General features: G+C 40.2%; 1 protein-coding gene across 1 annotated transcript in view; it reads left to right on the top strand.

Moving 5' to 3' along the window:
• Positions 1-22311, top strand: part of LOC308148871 (voltage-dependent T-type calcium channel subunit alpha-1I-like) — a gene marked incomplete at its 3' end in the record, with an annotated part of 170601 nt that overhangs the window by 112563 nt on the left and 35727 nt on the right. The window contains exons 19-27 of the mRNA XM_080520411.1: positions 1030-1153; positions 2293-2361; positions 9339-9517; positions 10961-11087; positions 11729-11854; positions 12136-12225; positions 15838-16030; positions 17887-18038; positions 19979-20088. Of these exons, the coding sequence (XP_080376537.1) occupies positions 1030-1153; positions 2293-2361; positions 9339-9517; positions 10961-11087; positions 11729-11854; positions 12136-12225; positions 15838-16030; positions 17887-18038; positions 19979-20088 (1170 nt within the window). The remainder of the gene's footprint in view (positions 1-1029; positions 1154-2292; positions 2362-9338; positions 9518-10960; positions 11088-11728; positions 11855-12135; positions 12226-15837; positions 16031-17886; positions 18039-19978; positions 20089-22311) is intronic.

Below are 22311 nucleotides of genomic sequence, written 5' to 3'. Positions count from 1 at the left end.
TGCGCTAAATCCGGAAACAAGGTGTGGGAAGCAGACAAACAGACCAGAGGAGAAAACAGGATGATTGTCAGAAGTTGCATCTCGGTTGGAATAAGTGTCCGCGCTAACGCAGCCGCTGGTCGGGATCAATATCCGGAGGGGGGATAGTGTCGCCAGATTCGTATTGATATATAAAGGGGACAGAGTTGCCAGGTCTGGAGGACATGCAATGAGATTAACACATCAATTTCCTCGCCCTGAGAGCTGGTGCTGGAGTAGGTAGAGTCGGATCACTTTAAAGCTGGGAGTTGAGATGAGACAAGCGAGAGCAGCCACTGACTGTGGAACTGACGATCTGACAGAGCAGCAGATGCTTCAAGTCAATCCGGTAACAGTTTCTCTACACTGGCGGATCTCAACCAGATCTGCATCCAGTCGTGTACAGCGAAGCGTCTTTGCTGCACAGGTTGCAAAACATATGTTTCCAAAGTTTTTAATGCGAAGACTGAAAAATGTAAAGCCGGTTTATAAATTGAATACACAATTACACACACACAGGAAAGCAAACTCATGATAAGAACCACAACTCTATATGCATCTCCCTACACTTTAGGTCAGTTGGATCAAATACATTATTTTTCTTTACATTAAAAGTTTTCATTCACAGAACCTAATTATGAGTCAATTACAACAAATGAGAGGAGTTACATTGGTGTACATGATGCCCACTAATTGGCTTACAGTGATGCTGTTTTTCCCCGTCTGAAAAATGTAATATGTTGGTGGCCACCCGAGACAAAATGGTAATGATTACAGTCTCTAAAATCCACATGATGGAATTCCCTGTGCTCCCCATACGGGCTCTCATCATGCTTCTTTTCTTTTTTCTTTTCTTTTTTTTAATGGAACAGAAAAAAGTCATGTTTCCTTTCACCATTCATTTTGAGAAACGAGTCATCAATATTCTAAGCTACCCAGCACATCATAACATAAAAATCTCAGGTTCTCCTCACTTCTTTTCTTTGCGCTCTTTTGTTTCTTCCCTCTCAGGTTCAGACTTCTCTGCCAGTCCATTATTGCCCATAAACTCTTTGACTACGTGGTCCTGGTCTTCATTTTTCTTAACTGCATCACTGTGGCTCTGGAAAGGCCGAGGATCAACCAAGGCAGCTTGGTAAGAACTCTGGTTTTCTATATATGTTGACGTAGGAGTGAATAGATGATGTGGTTGTCCACCTTGAAGTTTTCACAAGCTTGGCAAGAAGCCATGGATGGTGGACAATTTGTACAGTAAAATAATCCAAGCAATCAGAATTTAGGGGGCCAATCCTACTTTTAGAAATAAAACACTGAATAGAAAAATGACACAGAGCTGTCTCAAAAAAGATTTGAAAAAAAGTTACAAAAAATTGTCACATAAACACACAAAACTTTCATTACGTTTCGGGTGCCGGTGACATGAAAACAGTGCTCGGAGCCACTGGAAATGCACATTTTTGAAAATATCAAAAACACTCCAACTCTCTCTCCGTGAAAACAGGGTAAAATGCTACTTTTTGAAAATGCTCAAGTTCCATCTTGTTTACATGGAAACAGCATTGTCAAAAAGTTGCACCTTGGGAGCCTTAAGTAGTTTTCAGTGCCTCCCTTTTCCGGCTTTTGTGTTTTGACTTGAAAATGTCGTGTAAATTGGGCCTCAGTCAATTGAAGCATCATAAAGATGCATAACATAAAGATGTTTTGCTCTAATCTGAGGTGCTGCTATACGATTATATGGAGCTTGGTAAAACATGATCAGACAATAGAACTGTTTTATACCAACCACCAATGGTCTGCTCAAAAACTAAATAGATGTGTCACTGTGTGTATTGGATGATTTTTTCTTTTTCTTTTAATGAAATCAGAAAAAGCAGAGGAAGTCACCTCATTCATCATCTGAACTATTTATTTTGATAAAGAATGTTTTTCAAACTTGTATCCTGGTATCAAGCCACATTTCTATAAATAACCAGCACTGCCATAATAATGAATGGTAAGCACTTTGAAAGCAAGTAAAAACAGTGTAAAGGAATTATTCAAATTCATTCAACAACACTTTTTGGGGGTTTTCACTTAGTTTCCAAATGTTGGCAAACTTCCTGGAGTGAACGGAAAATAAAAGAAACTGATGATTATTCACAGTTTCTGGCTGAAACAGTCATGTCCTTTCAACTGATTTGTCCTTTCAACTGATTTGTTTTCCTTTCTTCCTAACTTTCAGTCCTTTCTACTTTCCTTACATTCTTCCTAATCTGTGCTCTGCTTTTGTTACAGGAACGACTGTTTCTCACCATATCCAATTACATCTTCACTGCCATTTTTGTGGCAGAAATGACCGTCAAGGTAAGATACCGAAACTCTTTCCTCTCCTCTTGAGGAACTGTCTTCTGCTTCTCTTTCTCCTTGAAGTTCATTTTTCATATTTCACTTTTCTATATGTTGCCTGCGCTTTTCTTTTCCTGTTCTTCACATCATCTCCTTTCTTATCTGCATCATACTCTTTTTCTTTGTATCTAACTTGCCACGCAGTCTCCTCCTTTTTTTCCCCTGACGGCTCTGCAACTTGTGGTTTAATCAGTTGCACATGACCCATTAGCGATGGGCAGCGCGATAATTAAGTTAATTAGAAGGACATCACTCTTCAGCTTGGCCTTTAGCTACTTCTTGACTCCCCATCGATAAACGCGCACACGCAAACACACATGCCCTCCTCTTTTTAATCCACTAATCCGCTGTCCAGAAGACATGGCATCATCCATTATTAAGGCCCCTCGGGTCCTCGGGCAGTTTTGACACATTGGTGGAAATTCCTGCAGTGATTTATTCATGACTGCAAATAATGAAGACTTTTGTAGCTAGTGGTATGTAGAGCATCTCTGCTGCAGTGGTGCAGCGATCACATGTGTGCGGTTGGCCCCTTGTTGAACTGAGTTCTCTGTGGTATTAGTTTCTCTTCGCCTCTCCATCCCTCTGTTTTGCATCTTTACCTACTTCGTTCAGTGTCTCGTGTTCTTTATCATCTCATTTGATTAATGTCACATTGAGTCCCATTTCCTATGGTTGTCTCTGCTCTTTTGCCCCATCATTTGTAATTCAATCAACCAAGCTCCATTGTTATCTCCCCGTGTGCGCCTTCATTTGCACAAATGTGTACTCTCCTGCCACTCATTCTCTTATCTCAAATATATCAGCCACCATCCTGCAGCTGTAATTTCCACTCACTGTCCAATTACAGACTCCTACGAAGGCTTCATAATAAAGCATTTTTGCAATCGGGGTTAGGTTAAATTGAGGATTCATCCTATGTTGTCTGCACATTTACCATTTCTTTCCACTCAAATTAATTTAAGATTAATTTTGCCATACTTGAGTAATTGTTGCACATTCCTTCTCCATGAAGTTTCTAAAACAGACACCAAACTGTTTTGTATACCTCAGGGTCCATCAAATTCAGTGATCACACCCCACGATTCAACATTGGACTAATTTACACGACAAAAACATAATCGTTCCATCACTACTGTGATGAGTTCAAAGTCTTATGGACCTGTGGTAAAAAGCCCACGTAGAGTCTGGGATAGTTTGTAAAAGTACTGATACCCCTCGAAGGTTTCCACATTTTGTCACATCACAACCACAAATGTAAATGTATTTAAGTGGGATTTTATGAGATAGATCAACACAACATTCCACATAATTGTGAAGTTGAGGGAAAATGGTTTCGGAATTGTTTTACAAACTAACTGAAAAGTGTGCAGTTGTTACACGTATAGTATATAAAGTCCCCTTTATAAATGGGTCTTGGTCTTATGAAGCCAATGAGAACCCATCCAGATGCCTCCCCGGGTTGGGATGCTTTGGAAGTGATCCTCAGCCACATGTGTCGTCTACTTTTCACAATTACACATCCAAGGCCCGGAAAATATGTGAATTGTTTAGATTCATCTATAAGTAGATCCAGTGTGTGGTCGCTGTCTTTTCACTTTTTTTCAGTCCAGGACTGATACTTGCTTCCTGGTTACTTCTTGAGGAATCATGCTGATGAAAGCCTATACACCCATTTCATTTTGAAGCTTAAATTAGTGAGACTACCTGTCATCCATAAATGTGGCAGTGAATGCTGTAGCACACTGACATTAAAAACCCCAGAGTTTGTTTGTGCATTTGGCCAATTGCATCCAGTCCTTGTACCTCAGGTGTGACAGCTGTGTCGATATGCTTGACTTTCTTTCAATGTTTTGACCCCCAAGATTGGGACAGCATTGTGTTGGACAACTGCAATTGGCCATCTCTATTTGCAAATGATATTATAATTTTGAAATGATCACTTGAGTTCCTTTGGCATGCACTGAAAAGAGTGTGTACCAGGGCATTTGATGCACACTCGCCAAACGAGCCTGTTTGGAGGCACTGATCTGTAGCAATGCACGTCAGTGCCTCCTAGTCTGATACTATGGTGTTGTTTTTTATTATTATTATTATTATTATCATTATTATTATTATATTCCTTAATTTCTCTGGAAGCAGGCCACTGGAGGAGTGGGAGGAAGTTAATGGAAACAGGAATTCCCAGGCGGTTTTCTTCTCCATATTGACTCCATGCCCCCAGGTAAACTAAGTGGGGAAGATATAAGGATGGACATTTGCAGAAAGTTTTGTCTGACTTATCCACCGAGCTGGTTAGTTAATTCAACCATTGAAAAGAGGCTGCTCCAAACACATATAAGCCATTTAATTACATTTTAAATTCTCAACAATTTGCACCATATTCGTATCACTAAAACCTCTAAAGTAAAAAGATTACCCTTTGAAGTGCTGCAAGCCCAAATCACTATGAAGCCAATTTTTTTTTATTTTTTTTTTTATTTAAATGCCAGACTCAAACTTGACTTAAAGCTGCTAAACATGTATACTGGGGATGAAATGATACCACTTTTTAACAAATAAGTACCAGTACTAAACCTTAGCTACTTCCCAATAATGCACATCGATAAGAATACTTATTAAATGCCATGAAGCCTACTCATACGAGCCACGAACCAGCTCTGCACAGCCACTTTATCGATGCTACATTTGTCTTACGTTTGTCATTTCCATTAGCAATCACATCGCTCGTGTCTACCTGCCACTGACAGATGACGTCACGTACTGATTGCTGGGTTTGTATCTGTGAGCGAGTATGATGAAGAACACCACAGGCAGTATTGCGCCTGATACTCGACACTGGTATCGATGCCGCTCTAATTAATACAGAATAGGAGAGACTGCCGCAACCAGTGAACAACATAGTATGATTCCTTTTAAAATATACCAATCAGCAAAAATATCCTTCCATCGAGAATGCTACTCATTTATTTGTGTATGACTTCATCCCTGTTTTACTTCTGTCTTTCATTGACACAGAACATGTTCGAATGTATTAATTTGAACTACCGGACAATCTTTTCTAATCCATGTTATGCCCCCTAAGACATGAACATCGTATTAATTATAATGTGAACTTGATATTGCCCAAATTCACATGAACACTGTAGGCTTGCATAGAAAAAAAAAGCAGGCATTAAGAATGTATAGTATCATCAATGGTGGGAGTTTTTCGAGCATTTCTGCTCTGATAATGTTTCAACGAAGTCAGGAATCTTTCTTTTAACCAATTAGTTGAATTAAGCAATATATTCATTAATGGGCGGTTGAGATCACCATTTCCTGCAGTGCTTGTTTGTTCACTCGATCCTCGCCCTCCCCCCCTCCTCTCCTCTTGCTCCTAATCTGTTGTTCCCGGCTGGTCAGTCAGATCTCTCTCAGAGGAGCTCCAATTAGGCAACCACACTAATTAAACAGAGCCGACTCTCTGTGAGACTACCCCCCCCCCCCCCCCCCCCCCCAATCACTGGTGGTGTGTGCTCTCAACTCCTGTCCACATACACACACACACTCTCTCTCTCTCAAACACACACGTGTACACTGCTAACAGTGATGATTGTAAACAGTGTTGCCTGCACAAGGCAAGTCTGACCTTGAACATCAGAATTGTAATTAGAAAGAGAGTCTGAGGTTCTGTTATCTATCACTCGCTCTCGTTCCAAAACATACTCAAATAATTATGTTTCTATTACTTTGTAGGACAATAAACTACCCAAATATGACACTTACATGTGATTCATTAGGACATTACCTTAGCCCTGACTTACACCCAATACCCTTGTACTGGTTGTTAGTGAAGAGATCAGCTGATTAATGTCCTCAGAACATGTCCAAAGCAAATGCACTCATAAAAGCAACAGATTTATCCACTTTATCCCCTTTGTAACACTGAGCTGTGTTCCTGCTCAACAAACCATTGTGAGATCCAGGCAGGCTCCCAAGATTAGGCATCACAGCCGAACTTTAAGCACCTTAAGTGCTTACATTGTTAACATGCCCGATGCCCGTTCAATCAATAACATGTTCAAGTGACTCAGTTCCCTCCAAAAGCGCTGATGGAATATTGTTGAGTGACCCCTAATCAGTCACATTGTGGTCTTTTAAAATTATATTTTCAAATGTCATCATTCAATCAATACAACAAAACATACTATAATTACACTATTTTTGCTGAAATCAATTTACAATTGCAGGTTGATGGTGTTTTGCACTCAACCTGTTTGCTGTGAGGAGCAGGATTTGAATAGCTATGAATTTATCATGCACCTAGTTTTATCTTTGAGGTACTGTAAGTTATTTGCATTTTATTCACCTTATGGAATGATTTAGTCACAGAAGCAGAACAGATGTGACACAATTAAAGCCATGACCCAGCCTGTGATATCATGAAGAGGAACGAGAGGACACTGACTCACCACATCGTAATAGTTATAACATTAAATATTTTCTTATAGTTAGCATTTGTAACTGTCAGTTGTCTAAATATAATGCCATGACTACCTCTTTCAAACAAAACAATATGAAAATAAATAAATTAAATGCTTTTACCCAGTATATTGCAAACAAAAAGAAAAGTTTGAATCCATCTCCTAGTTTGAATCAATGAAGCTGATTGCTTCTGTAAGCTTTGGGACCATGGTAATTTGTGTATGTCCGGTCCAGTAAGTTAGCATCTCTCTGTAGCCCTCGGCATGACATAATGCAGTGCATTTCTATTTATCCATTTGTTTGTGGAGTGTTGCTGAACATAACTTCTGTGACAGAATGGAGGTAGAAGTGGACAGTTGGTGTGCTGAGTGAGCTGCTGGACAATGTCCACGTTGTTTAAGAGCACTGCTGACTTGGTTGTTGCTCACACCAAAAAATGAGGGGAACATCAACCCCAAAACAAATCTCCTTGTCGATAAATCAGCACCTTACACGTTCCCTACACCCAGAGTTCCGGTTTGTGGACACTGATGAGATCTCCATCCTCGCGCCTGTCTAAGAACCTTTGGTTGTAGAACTTCCAGTGTTGCAGAGATCACATTGTGGAACTCATGAATGCGTTCATGATGCGGGCTACACAGAAAGTAAATCTTCGCAAAGTTCTATTCCTATTCTATTGTCGGGAGGATAGAAGAAAAACAAATGCAGAGAAAAGTCAAACTCATCTGTCGACATTACTTTGAAATATTGCATTGGTAGCTTAGCTTCCTGCATATGTTAAAACGTAGTGGGAATTAGCTTATTCTGCAGTAATGTTGGTGTGTTGCAGATCAAATTATTGGGCAATGATGTTTTCTTGCTGATTTGTTGAGTGACGCCACAACTGGCTGTCACTGACATCACCATTTGTTCTACCTTCCACGTACACATGGAGGCCCCATAATGTGGATATGCTACTTCTCTTGTTACACACTAAAACCTTTTCTGACATCAGATATTCTTGAAGACATGAACATGTTGTTCAACTGACACAAACATATTGTCGGTTTATGAGTATGTTTGGGAATGTGTGATCATCAGTTTACTGGAAAACTGAAAAAAAAAATATTGGTGTGCTTTTCTTTATGGTATACTGTAAATTGACAATAAACCTCATTAAACTTTTGACAAACTGTCAATTACAGTAATTCTTTCTGCAGATGGGCTCAGTTATTTAGCTAATTAATTTGACTGTCTTGGAAGCTCATTCTGCATGTCAAGATTGATTAGATACGTAACATAGGATATTAAAAAAAAAAAGATTGCCTTGTGAGCAATTGCAAATTCTGTAAAAAAAACAACAAAAAAACAAACAATGCAAGTGAACACAGTGGCTGGACTGAGATTTTCCAGTCAGACGTGACAGCCACACCATATTGTTCCCACCATGAAAGCACCCGGCAGGTGTCAAATGGTGCCAATCTGCTATGCCAGTTTCCTTTCAAACCCCCAAAAAACTGTCTTTGGTCGGATCCCTCTATTTTTCTGCTTGAGCCTTTTTTATGCCGCCCAACCGCCTCTCTCAGACTTTCTGCCTTCACATTCCTCCCACAGCACTCCTGAGCTCCTTTTCATCTCAAATGTTTCTGTTTGAATCAAGCCTCTCGTTCAGTGGTAGTTAGAAACTCTTGGAAGGGTGAAACGTGTGCAGCTTGAAGGTTCACATTTCCTTAATATGTTGGCCTCTGTGTCCTCATGGTGTGTGTGCTCAGTCTAGAAGTGTTAGATTTAACAGGATGTTGTGTTCAAGTGGCACAGTGCAGTGTCAGCCCCCCAAAATATTCACATTGAATCACTGATTTTCTTGAGTTTTAATCGTACACATTCTCTACAGTTCCAGTATGGTCAGCAAAAGTGAGTCAACATAAAAAGCTGAGAAAGTTACCAAGCAACTATCACTGCAATGATCATATTTTGAATCAGTTTTAGCCTCCCCATTCCAGATTATATGTTAATTCACTAAACTCCTGTTTACTGTGTACCTGACAAGAATATCAGCTATCTAGCCTTTATCCATAGGATCTCTGAAGCATCAGCATAAATGCGAGCTCACGTGTATAATACCTCTGCTTGTGAAGATGTTTGTAGTTTATATAAGCAGATCTGTTACCGCCTCTGCTCGTAATTAGTTCTTAAATCTCTCTTTCAGAAACCACCAACATCCAGATTACAGAGCATCCTCTTCCAATTAAGTGATATAACTGCAGCTAAACTTGATAAGTGAATCATTGATTAAACTGACCCACAATGTGCTCACAGCTCAGCTAATGTGTTTGAGTAACACAACAACGGAGCTCTCTTCTTCTCTCTTTCAGTGCCCTGGAGAAAAAAACATTGTGAGGCTTTTTGTGAAGCTAAAAAAGACATCTGAATCTAAAAGTGTACACGTCTTAATTTCGACACCTCATTCTCTCTCTTTATTTCCCCAGGTAGTTTCAATGGGCCTGTATCTGGGGGAATCAGCCTATCTGAGAAGCAGCTGGAACATTCTGGACGGTTTCCTGGTCTTCGTGTCTCTCATCGATATTGTGGTGTCCATGGCGGGCGGTGCAAAGATCCTGGGGGTCCTCCGTGTTCTCAGGTTGCTCAGGACGCTTCGTCCACTCAGGTCAGAAGGACAAATGTTCACGTTGATGCCTTTAGCCTCGAGTTAATGTCACTCAAGGAGAAGAATGGGAGGCCACAAAGACTTTCTTAAAGATGTCTTGTGCTAAGGGAGTATGGAGTACTGGAGCTGCTGCTGTGGGTTATCTGGTCTGTACAAAGATGTGGGTACAACGTTGTGAGAGCTGCGTCCAAATACTCTGTATTAAAACGGACTTGTGTTGTCCTTCTGGCGGTGTCACATGAGGGCCTCCAGCATTCATTGGAACTGTTTGTGGCAGAGCGTGAAGCAGTTGGGATGCAGATCAGCACCTCTAAATCTGAGTCCATGGTCCTCTCATGGAAAAGGATGGCATGCCCTCTCCAGGTGTGGGGGTTGGACATTCCCCAGGTGGAGGAGTTCAAGTATCACAGAGTCTTATTAACGAGTGATGGGAAGAGGGATCGTCAGATTGGCCACAGGTTTGGACAAGTGGCAGCAGTAATGCAGTCACTGTACCAGACTGTTGTGGTGAAGAGGGAGATGAGCCATGAAGCAAAGATCTCTTGTTTACTCGTCGGTCTACATCCCACCCTCACCTGTGGTCATGAACGTTGGGTTTTGACTGAAATAATGACACGGCAGATACAAGCAGCCGGAATTAGTTTTCTTCACAGGGTTGTGGGTGTCACTCTTCGTGATAGAGTGAGAAGCTCATCCATCCAAGAGAGACTCAAAGTCGAGTTGCTACTCTGCCACATTGAGAAGAGCCAGTTAAGGTGATTTTGGAATCTGATGAGGATGCCCCCGAGTCGCCTCCCTTCAGAGGTTTACCAGGCACGTCAAACTGGTAGGAGGCCCATGACTCACTGGAGAGGTTATATCTCTGGTTTGGAGAGCTGGAGGAAGTTGTGGGGGACAGAGATGCTTGGGCTTCTTGTATGGATGAATGTAAAATATTTAGAGGCTACACACACAGAACAGTTAACCACGGCCATAGTAAATCATTATTTTGCACAAGCGAGAATAGATGCACAGTAACAAAAATGGCAGCCTTCAGAGTGTCATGACTCCCAGTCCATATTCTCCTGGGGCTTGGTTGTTTTATAGTTGAGTCACCTGGAATAGTGATCCAACTTGGTTGTCCATCTATATGAATGTCCCTCTACTCACCATTATGAATGCTAATAGTGTATTGTTCTCTGCATGTATGCGTGTTTTATTACAAAAATAAACAATAGCACCCACTATTGACCCTAGATACTAACTACATAATTGTCAAGGTTTCTAACATTTGATATAACTGGACATTGTTTTCAAAACAAAACTTATCTGAAATGAAAATACAATAACAATGTGTTTTCTCTTAAAATGTTGCGTAAACAAGGCCTAAATGGAGATGCCCATTGGAGTTATTGTCCTATTAACTGTACTTCGTTTCTTCTTCTCTTGACATTCATGTTCCAGGGTGATCAGCAGGGCTCCGGGGCTGAAGCTGGTGGTGGAAACTCTCATCACGTCCCTGAAGCCCATTGGCAACATCGTCCTCATATGCTGCGCCTTCTTCATCATCTTTGGCATTCTTGGAGTTCAGGTATCTTCAAAATGGAACAGTTATAGATGTGTGTTTGTTTTTTGTTTTTTGGGACATTTCACTGTATTTTGCATAATTGAATTTGGCTTCATGCTGAGATGGCATTAATTTGTGATACAGATTGTTCAGATTTGGAAGAGTTTTTCAAAATGTATAGTGTGCCAAAGAAAAACTGTAGCCCCTGAACTAAAATGAATTTGACACCCTTTGTTAAGTCAATTTTCAACTTTATCCAAATTATTAACCCGCCTTCAAATTATTAAACCTCCTTCAAAAGTAAGCCAAAAAAGTGAAGGCACTCTTTACTACATTGTCAATCCTCCACAGTTCTTCCACACATCATTTCATGTTATTGTTCTCTCTGCAGCTGCTGCATTATTTTACTCACACTCTCTTTTGATGCTTTCCATAAGACTGAGGAGTGAAAAAAAACCAAACACAAAACATCTTATCTGGAAATCCACACTATATATCAAGTGCTTTTGGAGTCTTCAGTTAAGCTTCATCTGCACACGACACTAATTACAAAATTACTTCAAAAGCAGCGTGAAAAAAGTGACTCGCTTAATTTATCTTGTCTCTCACGTGTGTGTGTGTGTGTGTGTGTGTGTGTGTGTGTGTGTGTGTGTTCTCTGTCAAAGCTCTTCAAAGGCAAGTTCTACTACTGTGTGGGTTTTGATGTGAAGAACATCACTAACAAATCAGACTGTCTGACGTCCAACTATCGATGGGTCCACCACAAATACAACTTTGACAACCTTGGACAGGTAGAACAGAAGGAAATGCTTTCCCGACATCCTGCCGACACTCATTTCAACATATTAATTTAGATATGTAGGAATAAATACAATGCTTCTCATACTGTTTGAAACCTATGATATTGACAAGGATACATTGTTGACTGCAATCCACATGCAAGCACAAAATATATGTCATAGTTTTAACCACAGAGACAGCATATGTAATGAATAAAAGTATCGACATAAATGTTACCATATGAATAAATGAGAACTTTAGGTCTATTCTGTTTTTGCTGTGTTCTTCAAAGGCTTTGATGTCCTTATTTGTCCTGGCTTCAAAAGATGGCTGGGTCAACATTATGTACCATGGACTGGATGCGGTGGGAATTGACCAGCAGGTAATAAATCCTTGCGTTGAAAGCTTTGCTATGCTATCCCATCTTTGCGATGTATGCCATATTAAACCTCGCCATTTTCTCGCATGCTACAGCGTATCAATCTGTCATATTTATGCCATCTGTACCCCACAGCATTCCAGACAATCCTGATATTTCACATCATGCCATATCACTCTATATATCTATTCTGTACCACTGTGTCATCTTATGTCTGTTTTGCTATGACGTACTCCACAACATCATTCCATAATATTCCGTCATGGCAGGCCATGCTTTGGGATGCCATGCTGTTATATGTTCTATCATGTTTTCCATTGTCATGAAGTACCAGAACATTCCATCAGTCTGTCATGTTATGGCATATAATGTTGTCATGTCACTTCATGTTAGTCTTATATTCTACTGTCATAACATGCATTTTTATGTCATGTCATGCTTTTATTTGATTTACATAACAGCTGTGCCATGCCATTTTGTACAATCCTGTTATATGTCCATTGTCCTATTCTATACCTTTGTGTCATGTCATATACTGTCATGCCTTCTATTTGTAGCATATTTCTGGCATACCATAGCATACTTTTGCGTTTTGTTTTTTGTGCCATTGCATGTAGAACTATGCTGTTTGTATTCTGCTATTCCATGCTATATAGTTTAATTTAATACAATGGTACTGTCATCACAGTAACATAAGGACCTGGTGGAATAAGCACAAATTATAGGAGAGATGGTTGTACTGTAAATGTGCTCAGAGGTGCTCAGTGCATCATGGGAGATCTGCCAGCTTCTTTAACTTCGATCAACATAACTCAGAGGTGGTTCAGGGTCATTGAGTCAGTCCTATAAGATATATCAGAGGAAAGTTAAAAGCCCATTATTTAAGCCTGCAGGGTATTCTGCTGAGACGATACAGAACCACAAGGTCTTTATTAAGAGCCTTATATGTCAAGAGAAGGATTTTAAATTCTTAATTTTGCAAAGAGCCAATGATGAGAACGTAATGTTGGAGAGATATGACTATTCTTACTGTCTTTCCTCTCAACTGAGTTCAAAGCTTCCAAAAAGTTAACAAATACATATTTCTTTACGGAGTATGTTTTCTCATATTGTCTATCCATTATTTTATTTTTCTACCAGTTACTTTAAGCAACTCTCATCTCTCCTTTCATGTTTGGTGGCCCTCTCCAGTTCCTTTTAGGGAATTCCACACTATTTTATGCCAGATGGGATATAAATCTCCTCCCTCTGGTCCCTTGAACGTGCGCCCATTTGGACGTCCCCAAACCTCCTCTATGCGGAGGCATCTTGGACACTCATTCATCAGATTGGCAAATCAGTTTCTCATGGAAATGTAAAGAAGAGCCACCTACTTCCCCAACCTTCACTCAAACTACGAACTCTGTGGTTCTATAAATCAGCATTGCAGTATTTACCTGCGACTATTTAATACCTGTGAAACTATTATTGTTTCTTTTCTTCGCTCAACAGCCAATAATGTTGAAAGAAAGGTATCCTTCTATTAGTGAATCCCAACCTATTTCTTGAGGGACCAATTTTTTTTTAACCATTGTCGCCCCCAACCCTACCGCACCCTGTACAATTACAAAAAAGTTGATGGAACATCATAACTCACTATATATAAACTACAGTTTGTTTTTATGTTCCCTATCTCTGGGCCAGTTTACACCTGGCCATAACATGCATTTCATCTTGTCACATGTGGCGAAGCACATCTGAAAACATAGGCTTTGTAGGTGTGAACTAATCACCCAAAATGCAACTTAATGCCAAGTGTAAAAAGTCCCAATGTGTTCCTTTCCGCTGAGGATAAAGTATTTGGGTTTACACACCTTCTCGAGTTGTTTGGTGGACTGGTGGTGCTCCAACTTTCATTTGCCTTCAGCTCTAATTTGGTCAATTGCTTCTGTGAAGCCAGATTATGGGTAACTCTCTTGGTACACCGTTTTTCTTTTTGACAGATTCATCTGTCTCTTCAGCCTGACACGCCGCAGTTTCTTTCTCCTTCTGCTTACACGTTTAATAAAAAAGTATTGAACTTAGTAGTTTTGTGACATAAATGAATTAAATGCTGACTCACCTATTTAAAAACAAGAAGAAAAAAAATGGTTATACCCCTTAAAATCAAAAGGGCTTCACAACCCCCCATTAATCTTTAATTCATGCATGAATCACTTGAACAAAAACAAGCAAATAAATATAGGATCACTGCATTTACCTAAAATATTGTGATGTTTATTCTGTACATATAATACATCCCAACCCTGCTCACATTCTGGAAATAACACACAAGCTGCAGAATGAAATTGCACTGGCACCACACCCTTCGGAGGTAAAACTCTGGAGTGAAAATACACACAGTGGACACGTGACATCAAGCAACGTTAACATGATGCAAATGAGTCTCCCGCAGTCGCTGCAAACTGAATATCTATTTGAATTGCCTTATTTGAAATCTATTAGAGACTCTATTATAGAACGAGCATTATTCTGGATGATTCAGTTCCCAGGCCTCAGGAAAGAAATGTCACTGCAGTCCAACATGGCACTGAATGACTAATCCCATTTGCACTCCACCCTGCGCTCTCAACACTCAGCACTCCTCCAAATTGAAAATCTCTCATCTCGGGTTTCATTGCAATTTGAAATTTTGTGCAATAAATGCATCACTGCCCAACCTTTAGGAACTTTCCCACTGTGGTCCGGACTACTTTTTCCTGTCATCTTCTGTGACTTGTGGAAGCTTGATGGCATTTGGATTCTTGTGGCTGTGGAGTGACTTGCTTGATTGGGGAACTGTCCTCAGGGAGAGGATTACATGCAAATCTGAAGTGGATGAAATGGATGGGCAACTGTCACTCGTTGCCTTTTCAATGAGACACATTGACTTACAAATGATTTCCAAACTACAGCTCTCTTTCTTCACATATACCCATCGCATTGGATAGACTAGGCAAACAGAGTGCGATGATAATGAAGTATTGTTGGGCTTTTAGATTGATATAATCTTTTGAATATGGCAGTTTGGATTATTTTTGAATGCTGAATATGCTCATTATAATGAAACACTTGTATGCTGAAAACAGACTACATCAAAGTAACCTGACTTCATGAATTCAACTTTGAGAGACCCTACTCTGCCTTAGCTAGAAATTAGCTGTGCTTGGCAGCTGGAGTGAGCAAAGAAAACCCATGCAACTAATTTGGTTTTCACAAAAGCCTTCTAAAACCTAATATTTCATCTTTCACTTCCACAACTCGTACTCGTAAAAACTCATTCACCATTCATACTTTTTTTTACATGCGTATTTTCACCATAGGTTGGAGGTAGCAAGAAGGTTTCCACATTGGTTTGCCCACTGTAACCACCCGAAATGCTTATTTACATTATTTTCCACATGTTTATCAGTTTTCTACCTCGACATTCCACCCCAGTTTTCTAATTTAGCATTTTCTTTCTCTAATGTAAAACATATCATTTTTCATAATTCTGTTCATTTTCTACCTGTCATATCATTGCTTACTTACCTCTCGTCTAAACTTTTCTCTTTCTTGTTCCTACCCCTGCCCTTTCTCTCTCTTCTCTGTTCCAAGCCACTGACCAACAACAGTCCGTGGATGCTGCTCTACTTCATCTCCTTCCTCCTCATCGTCAGCTTCTTCGTCCTCAACATGTTTGTGGGCGTGGTGGTGGAGAACTTCCATAAGTGTCGGCAGCACCAGGAGGTGGAGGAGGCCCGGCGACGGGAGGAGAAACGCCAGCGTCGTCTGGAGAAAAAGAGGAGAAGTAAGGGCCCATTTACATGGTGGAAATGCTGAAAACAATGTAGTTGGCATGGTAGGCCACCAGTTGGTGCTGTTGGTTATTTTTGTAATGTAACCACACATGCACACTGCTTGCTCATGTGGTCGGGCTTTTCTATTTTCTCTGTACAAGTACATAGGAATGACTGTACTGTATTTAAACATGTTTTTTTAATTAAAAAAAAAAAAAAAAAAAACACAGAACAGTACGCTATAAGCATTAACAATGACGAATACACTGACATCCGAAAGGAACGACGACCACTACCAGGCCCGGCTTCCTCGCGGACCGTGTGCGCTGTGGCAGACTGGAGTAGAACGCAACGCGTCGGGTCCGCAAACTGCCACACGCTGGAACAAGCCACGATTGAACGTGGTAAAACGGCTACCATACATCGTGAAAACCGTGATGAATCACGATGCGGCGGGATAAAACGTGAAGCAACCATGAAACAACCGTGATAGAATGCGCACTAAATGTCACTTCCTGTTTACCTTCCCATCCCATTACGGACCGCCTCCAAGTTCTATTACGGACAATGACGTGCTGCCACGTTTTGTGACGTTCATCCCGTTTTGCTCCGAACTACTGAGTTGTCATTCGCACCGTGGCTACCATGGCAAATATTTTGACAGTTTCAAAATCTGGCACGGCAATCATGGCCGGTTACGTTTGCACATCCCACCCCCCTGCGTTGTCTCGTGTCCATCTCGTTTTGCCCACGGTGACCTGAAACGGAGTTGCCTTGGCTGCTGGGAACATAGTGTAAATGTACCCTAACCCAGTGTTTTTCAACCACTGTGCCGCGGCACACTGGTGTTCCGCGAGATCTAGTCAGGTGTGCCGTGGGAAATTATCCAATTTCACATTTTTTTTCTAAAAAGCATTTGCTCTCACAGCCGATGTCAGCTGTGAGAGCAGTGTGTTGAAGAGTAATCATGTATAAATACTCTTCGCCAATAGATGGCAGCACAGAACTTTAACGTTGAAATCGAAACTTAACAGACGTCAGTCTTGTTAATCACGACCACCTGCGGCTGCTCCCATCTTGTATTAAAGTACTGTGTCAGTGACAGTGATGGAGAAGTTTTTGAAAAGGAAGAATGCTAACCAGGATATCAGCTCTGTGTTCATCCAAACAGGTCCAGGTTTCACACTGAGTGAGTAAAAATTAAAAAAAAGAAATTGGGAAATACTTTTTTTCTGTATTTTTTTATTTCTGTTGATAAAACCTTGATGAGAAGGACTTTATATTGTTAATATAGGCTACAGAGTTTAAAATTGTAACATTTTTGGGTGGCGGTGTGCCTCGAGATTTTTCCAAAGAAAAAAGTGTGCCTTGGCTCAAAAAGGTTGAAAAACACTGCCCTAACCTATCAAGAACGTAGGTTTAACCAAGAGAGGGACAGAAATAGCTTGCTATTGGTACTATCTAAATCAGCATATAAGCCCAGATCATTAACTTCATTTTTCATATTGCACACAATAAGGGGGACTCTTTTCAAACGACTTAACCTCATTTACAGGCTTATCAAACTTTTCCCCATCTCTGTGCCATCCCTCCATTCGTGCTGCCCCTCATTTTTCATCTCCTTTGGCATAAATAAATAATTCAATATTTCATTCTGTTTGCACCTTCCACCTTTATTTTAGCACTCCCCTCTCATCTCTATCTTCAATTCTCGTTTCTCAGGACTTTGATTTTAGTCCGCGCTGTTCCTTTACATTTTTTAAAATGTTTTTGCTGTCTTTTGGATTACATTTTTCTTCTTCATTCTAGCTCTGTTTTAGGCTGTTTCATTGATTCTTCTTGTCCTTATCTTGTCGTCTCTCTGCAGAGGCTCAGAAGCTGCCATACTACGCCTCCTATGGTCGCACCCGCCTGGCCATCCACACCCTGTGCACCAGCCACTACTTGGACCTGGTCATCACCTTCATTATCTGCATCAATGTCATCACCATGTCTCTGGAGCACTACAGCCAGCCACAGGTGATCACACTTCCTAATTGTTAAGATTGAGGTACAACAGGCCTGTGAGTAGACGCTCATGAGTAAAAGAGACGTTTTCAACAAAAGGCTGCCAACAAGCAAAACATACTTCCCGGTGCTGGAATACAAGCTGGCAGATTGTAGTGTTTGACCATAGTATCGAGGTGATCTTGGAAAGTGTGAAAAATAGCAAAGATGACATTGAGAACAATTTTGAATCATCAACTCAGTACTGCTGAATGGTGCAGTGACAAGCCCATACTACCTGAATAACATAATTAATCGAATCACTGTGCCGCTACATTAACACCACAGGCATCTTCATGGGCGACAGTGGTCCAGCTCATGGAGGTGTCATCATGAGTGAATGGCTGCTGGAAAGTGAGGTCCCTCAAACGGAGTGACCTGCACTTTATCCAAACCTGAATCCCATAGAAATCTATCGGGATCAGCTTGTAGAGGCTGGTAACTCCCCCAGAACCTTAATGACCTGAGGGCTGTCCATATCATCCCAGTGGGAGGATGTGCCTCAGCAGACAATAAGTCAACTTCTGAACATCACAGGGTATTTTTGTCAAGCTGTAGTTGATGCTCAACGTCACATGACAAGTTACCGAGACGTTGACATTTTTTGTTTTGGTATGCTCTCTGCTATTATTTAACTAAATTCGTTAAAATGAGGAAATAACATTTGCATGCTTCTACTTAAATGTCCTACTTTCATTATATAATATCGCTGGAGCATGAACTTTTTACATTTTCCATCAAATTCAAATGAAAGCTAAATATCCCCCAAAAAATGTCTGAGTAGTGTTGCAGTCATAAAGCAACCCTGAGACCCAGAAGTCAAGATGATTTGGTGCAGTATGTCATATTTAATGTAATGTGACTTTTGCCTGCTAAAAGCACAAGGCATCAGTGTCATGACACTACAACTTTTGTAGTCTGATATGAGCCAAATTTGGATACAAAAACAAACAGTCTCCACAGTTTAAATTCCCATTTCTGGCCTGGGGCTGTATGAGCATGTGTGCTGTTTGGCTGCAGGCTGCTTGGTTTCAATGCAGAATGAAAACTTACCAGATCATAAGCAGCAATACACTTGTCCTGAAGACACAAGACTCAAGCAGCAAATGCGGCTGCACTTAAACAAGCAACAGAACTCATTATTTTCAGTTTATTCTGTTTTTCCAGTTTCTTTCTTTTTTTTTTTTTTTTTGCCATTGCCACAACTGATGCTGAACATGAAAAGCTATTTGAGCTGCCACTGGTGTGTGAAGCCTGCACCCACTTGTGTGAAGTTATAGATCTGGAATTTTATACATTTGTTTCTTTGGATTATCTTAGTTTTATGAGGAATAAGTGAAAACAATAACTGCATGAAATGCTTTATATTGGTATCTTAAATATTTTGCTTTCTTTCTTCTTTTCAGGCAAGTAGGTTTTTACAAAACACATTTGACATGTTTTGACAGTGTACTATGATACCAATAACCTGATAGGGTATCCTAAACATTTGTACCCATAGTTTTGATCTACCATCCTTCCATCATCTATTTCTTGTTTCTAACACATAAGGAATATCCCACTGGACTGAAATCACTGCGATAATATGGTTTGATTAAATGTGTTGAACATTGGTAGTCCGTTCGTGTCTGACTCATTACCAGTGTGATAGAAGAAAATGTTCTCCCCAGAGTCTGACATAATTTGATTGTCTGTCTCAATTAAGCCATCGTCTATTAAAAGAGACTGTTTGGCAAGATATATGTTTTCCTCACACGCGCAAAATGCATGACTGAAAAACAATCTGCATCCTTATCTTCTTATTGTGCTTTCTGTTATCCACCTTAAACTATACTAGTACGATAAACTATAATATGCTGTTGTCTGTCCCTGCTCACTTCTGTTTTTTTTTCTCTAACTTCTGTTACTCTCAGTCTTTGGAGACAGCACTGAAGTACTGCAACTATTTCTTCACGTCCACGTTTGTGATCGAGGCCTCTCTGAAGCTCGTGGCCTTTGGATTTCGACGTTTCTTCAAAGACAGGTAGAGAATGTTTATATGTATGATTTAATTAATTAATAAATGAATGGTTTATTCTGCTTAGTTTAAGTGCAAACGTTGAACTTTGTGCATTCAGTTTATAGTACTTTGAAGTGTTTTTTTGTTTTCCTTTTTACAATATCTGTAGCCAGAATGGGTCTCAGGCAGAAGCCAAGGCTTATTTTTGCCTATCCCTTAAAAACCCATAAAGTTACTCAGGATACAAGTGATGCAAGATAACAAATACTGTAAAAAAATAAACATAACAGAAATAATACAAAAGAGGGGAAAAAAATAAACTGTAACCGAAGTAATTTTTCATTGTAACCCTTCATTATTTTACCTTTCAATGCTTTTTTGAAGCACAACAGGGATTTACACAATTTTAAGTCATCGCTAAGTCCATTCCATAAAATCACTCCCAGATACAGTGATAGAGAACTGATGATGCTTATCATCGGAATGTGGTTTGTAATGGTCCTTCTAGCAGCCTGTGGTCTCTCCCTGAGCTCCGACGATCTGTTTTTATGTAAAAGTGGACATACCTTGGGCACCATTCTTAGCGGGTAACCAGGTGAAGGCAGCTGATGGGATTACAACACTTATTAAGCTACAGCTTGTCTGCTTTGTCTAAAAAGCTCAGGCCTGGTGGACTCTGCCAAAGAAACCATCATGATCCAAAGATGAGGCACATAAAACATTGTAGTTTTCCGCCTCATGTGTTTCTGTCTGTCTTATTATGACCTTGTCTTGCTGCTGGAATTAGATGGCTCAAGATTAGAGGGTGAGGTTGACGTAACCACTTCTCACTTCAGCTCACTTTAAAATGCCACATTTCTTCTGTTTATCTGTTAACCTAAGGCCTCATTGGACCATTGTAGATTTAAACTTCCAATTGTATTTACCGGTATCGTGTCTTGTAAACAATGTTGTCTATGGAAAAAAGCTTTTCAAAGCCGTTGTGCAAACATTTGCCATGCTTGTGTTAATGTTAGCATTGGCGACACTTCCATATCTAGTTTTTAGATGCCTGGCCAGATTTGTCTGGTATTTTGTCTCGTAGCAGGAAAGTTTGCACATGTCTTGGTTTCCAAATAGTCTAAGTTGTGTTGATGGCACATAAAATTTGAAAGATAGAACCTTGCCATGAAGCAAGCAGACCAACTGTGGCCCGGGATTCACTTTTAATTGGCTGGAGAACAGAATGCAGCACACATGACACATTGACTATATTGTACTTCTGAGTCAGTGGTGGAGCATGCACAAGATAGCTTAGTGGTCATCTGGCTTTTGGACTTTCTTTGAAGCTCCCGAGCAATGTGAGCGTCCACAAACTTTTTATAGACCTTTAACTACTAGTTTCAGACAATGTGCTGATGGCTCTGAGGCAGGTTCTCAAAAAAAAGGCTAATTAAAGAAAAATGTTGCTACTGGTTAATGAAAATGTCAGGAATGCAGGACAGCAAGGAAATGCAAAAACATTTCATCAACATTGAGTAAGCCTGCTGTTTGTAGGTTCTATATTTTCCCCTCAGTGAAAAAGAACTTTGTACACCTCTCTTCTACATGCTGAATGTCAAATATTTAAAAGTAGTCACAGTCCCCAATATATATTTTGAATAAATCCAAACATCAAACGTCAGTAGGATCTCTCGGCCTGGCTTCTTGCAGTTGTTACGTGTGTCCTTTAGCAGTGACGCACTTCTTGTGCTCGCGGCAAGGTTCTTGTGATAAATCAGCATTACAAACTAATCGTCTGCATGGTTGCGAGGGCTGACGGTAGACAGAACAAAATAAAACAATGCTTCAAGGCCAGAAGTTGAATCCCTCCTGCCTTATAAAGCTGACTATGGGCATTCAGCCAGTTTCAAGTAAAAATAACGTTACTTCAACCCTTTCAGTTAGAAATCCTGATTATCATTTGCGCTGCCTGCCATAAAGCAACTAAGTTATAAAATAATGTAGTGTGCATGGCTGTCGAATAAAAGGTTTGCATCCTCGGTCTGTTGATGAGAAATGTAAATGTCTTGAATGCAGGTGGGGCTCATCGATTCAGTTATTGAAAAAAGACCATTTTAAAACTGTGACTAATGTGGTGAGTTTTGCTGCTACAATTATATGATTACAGTCTTAAAAAGTGTTTTGATACATCCGTCAATCTGCTGTCATGTTAATAAATGAGGACAAATGTAAATAGAATGAAAACCCAAAGAGACTCGGAAGAAG

Source organism: Blennius ocellaris (genome assembly GCF_963422515.1).
Source record: "Blennius ocellaris genome assembly, chromosome: 3".
In the NCBI taxonomy this organism is placed as follows: Eukaryota; Metazoa; Chordata; class Actinopteri; order Blenniiformes; family Blenniidae; genus Blennius; species Blennius ocellaris.
Note: the sequence above shows the minus strand (reverse complement) of the source record. Positions and strands in the feature narration are given on the sequence as shown.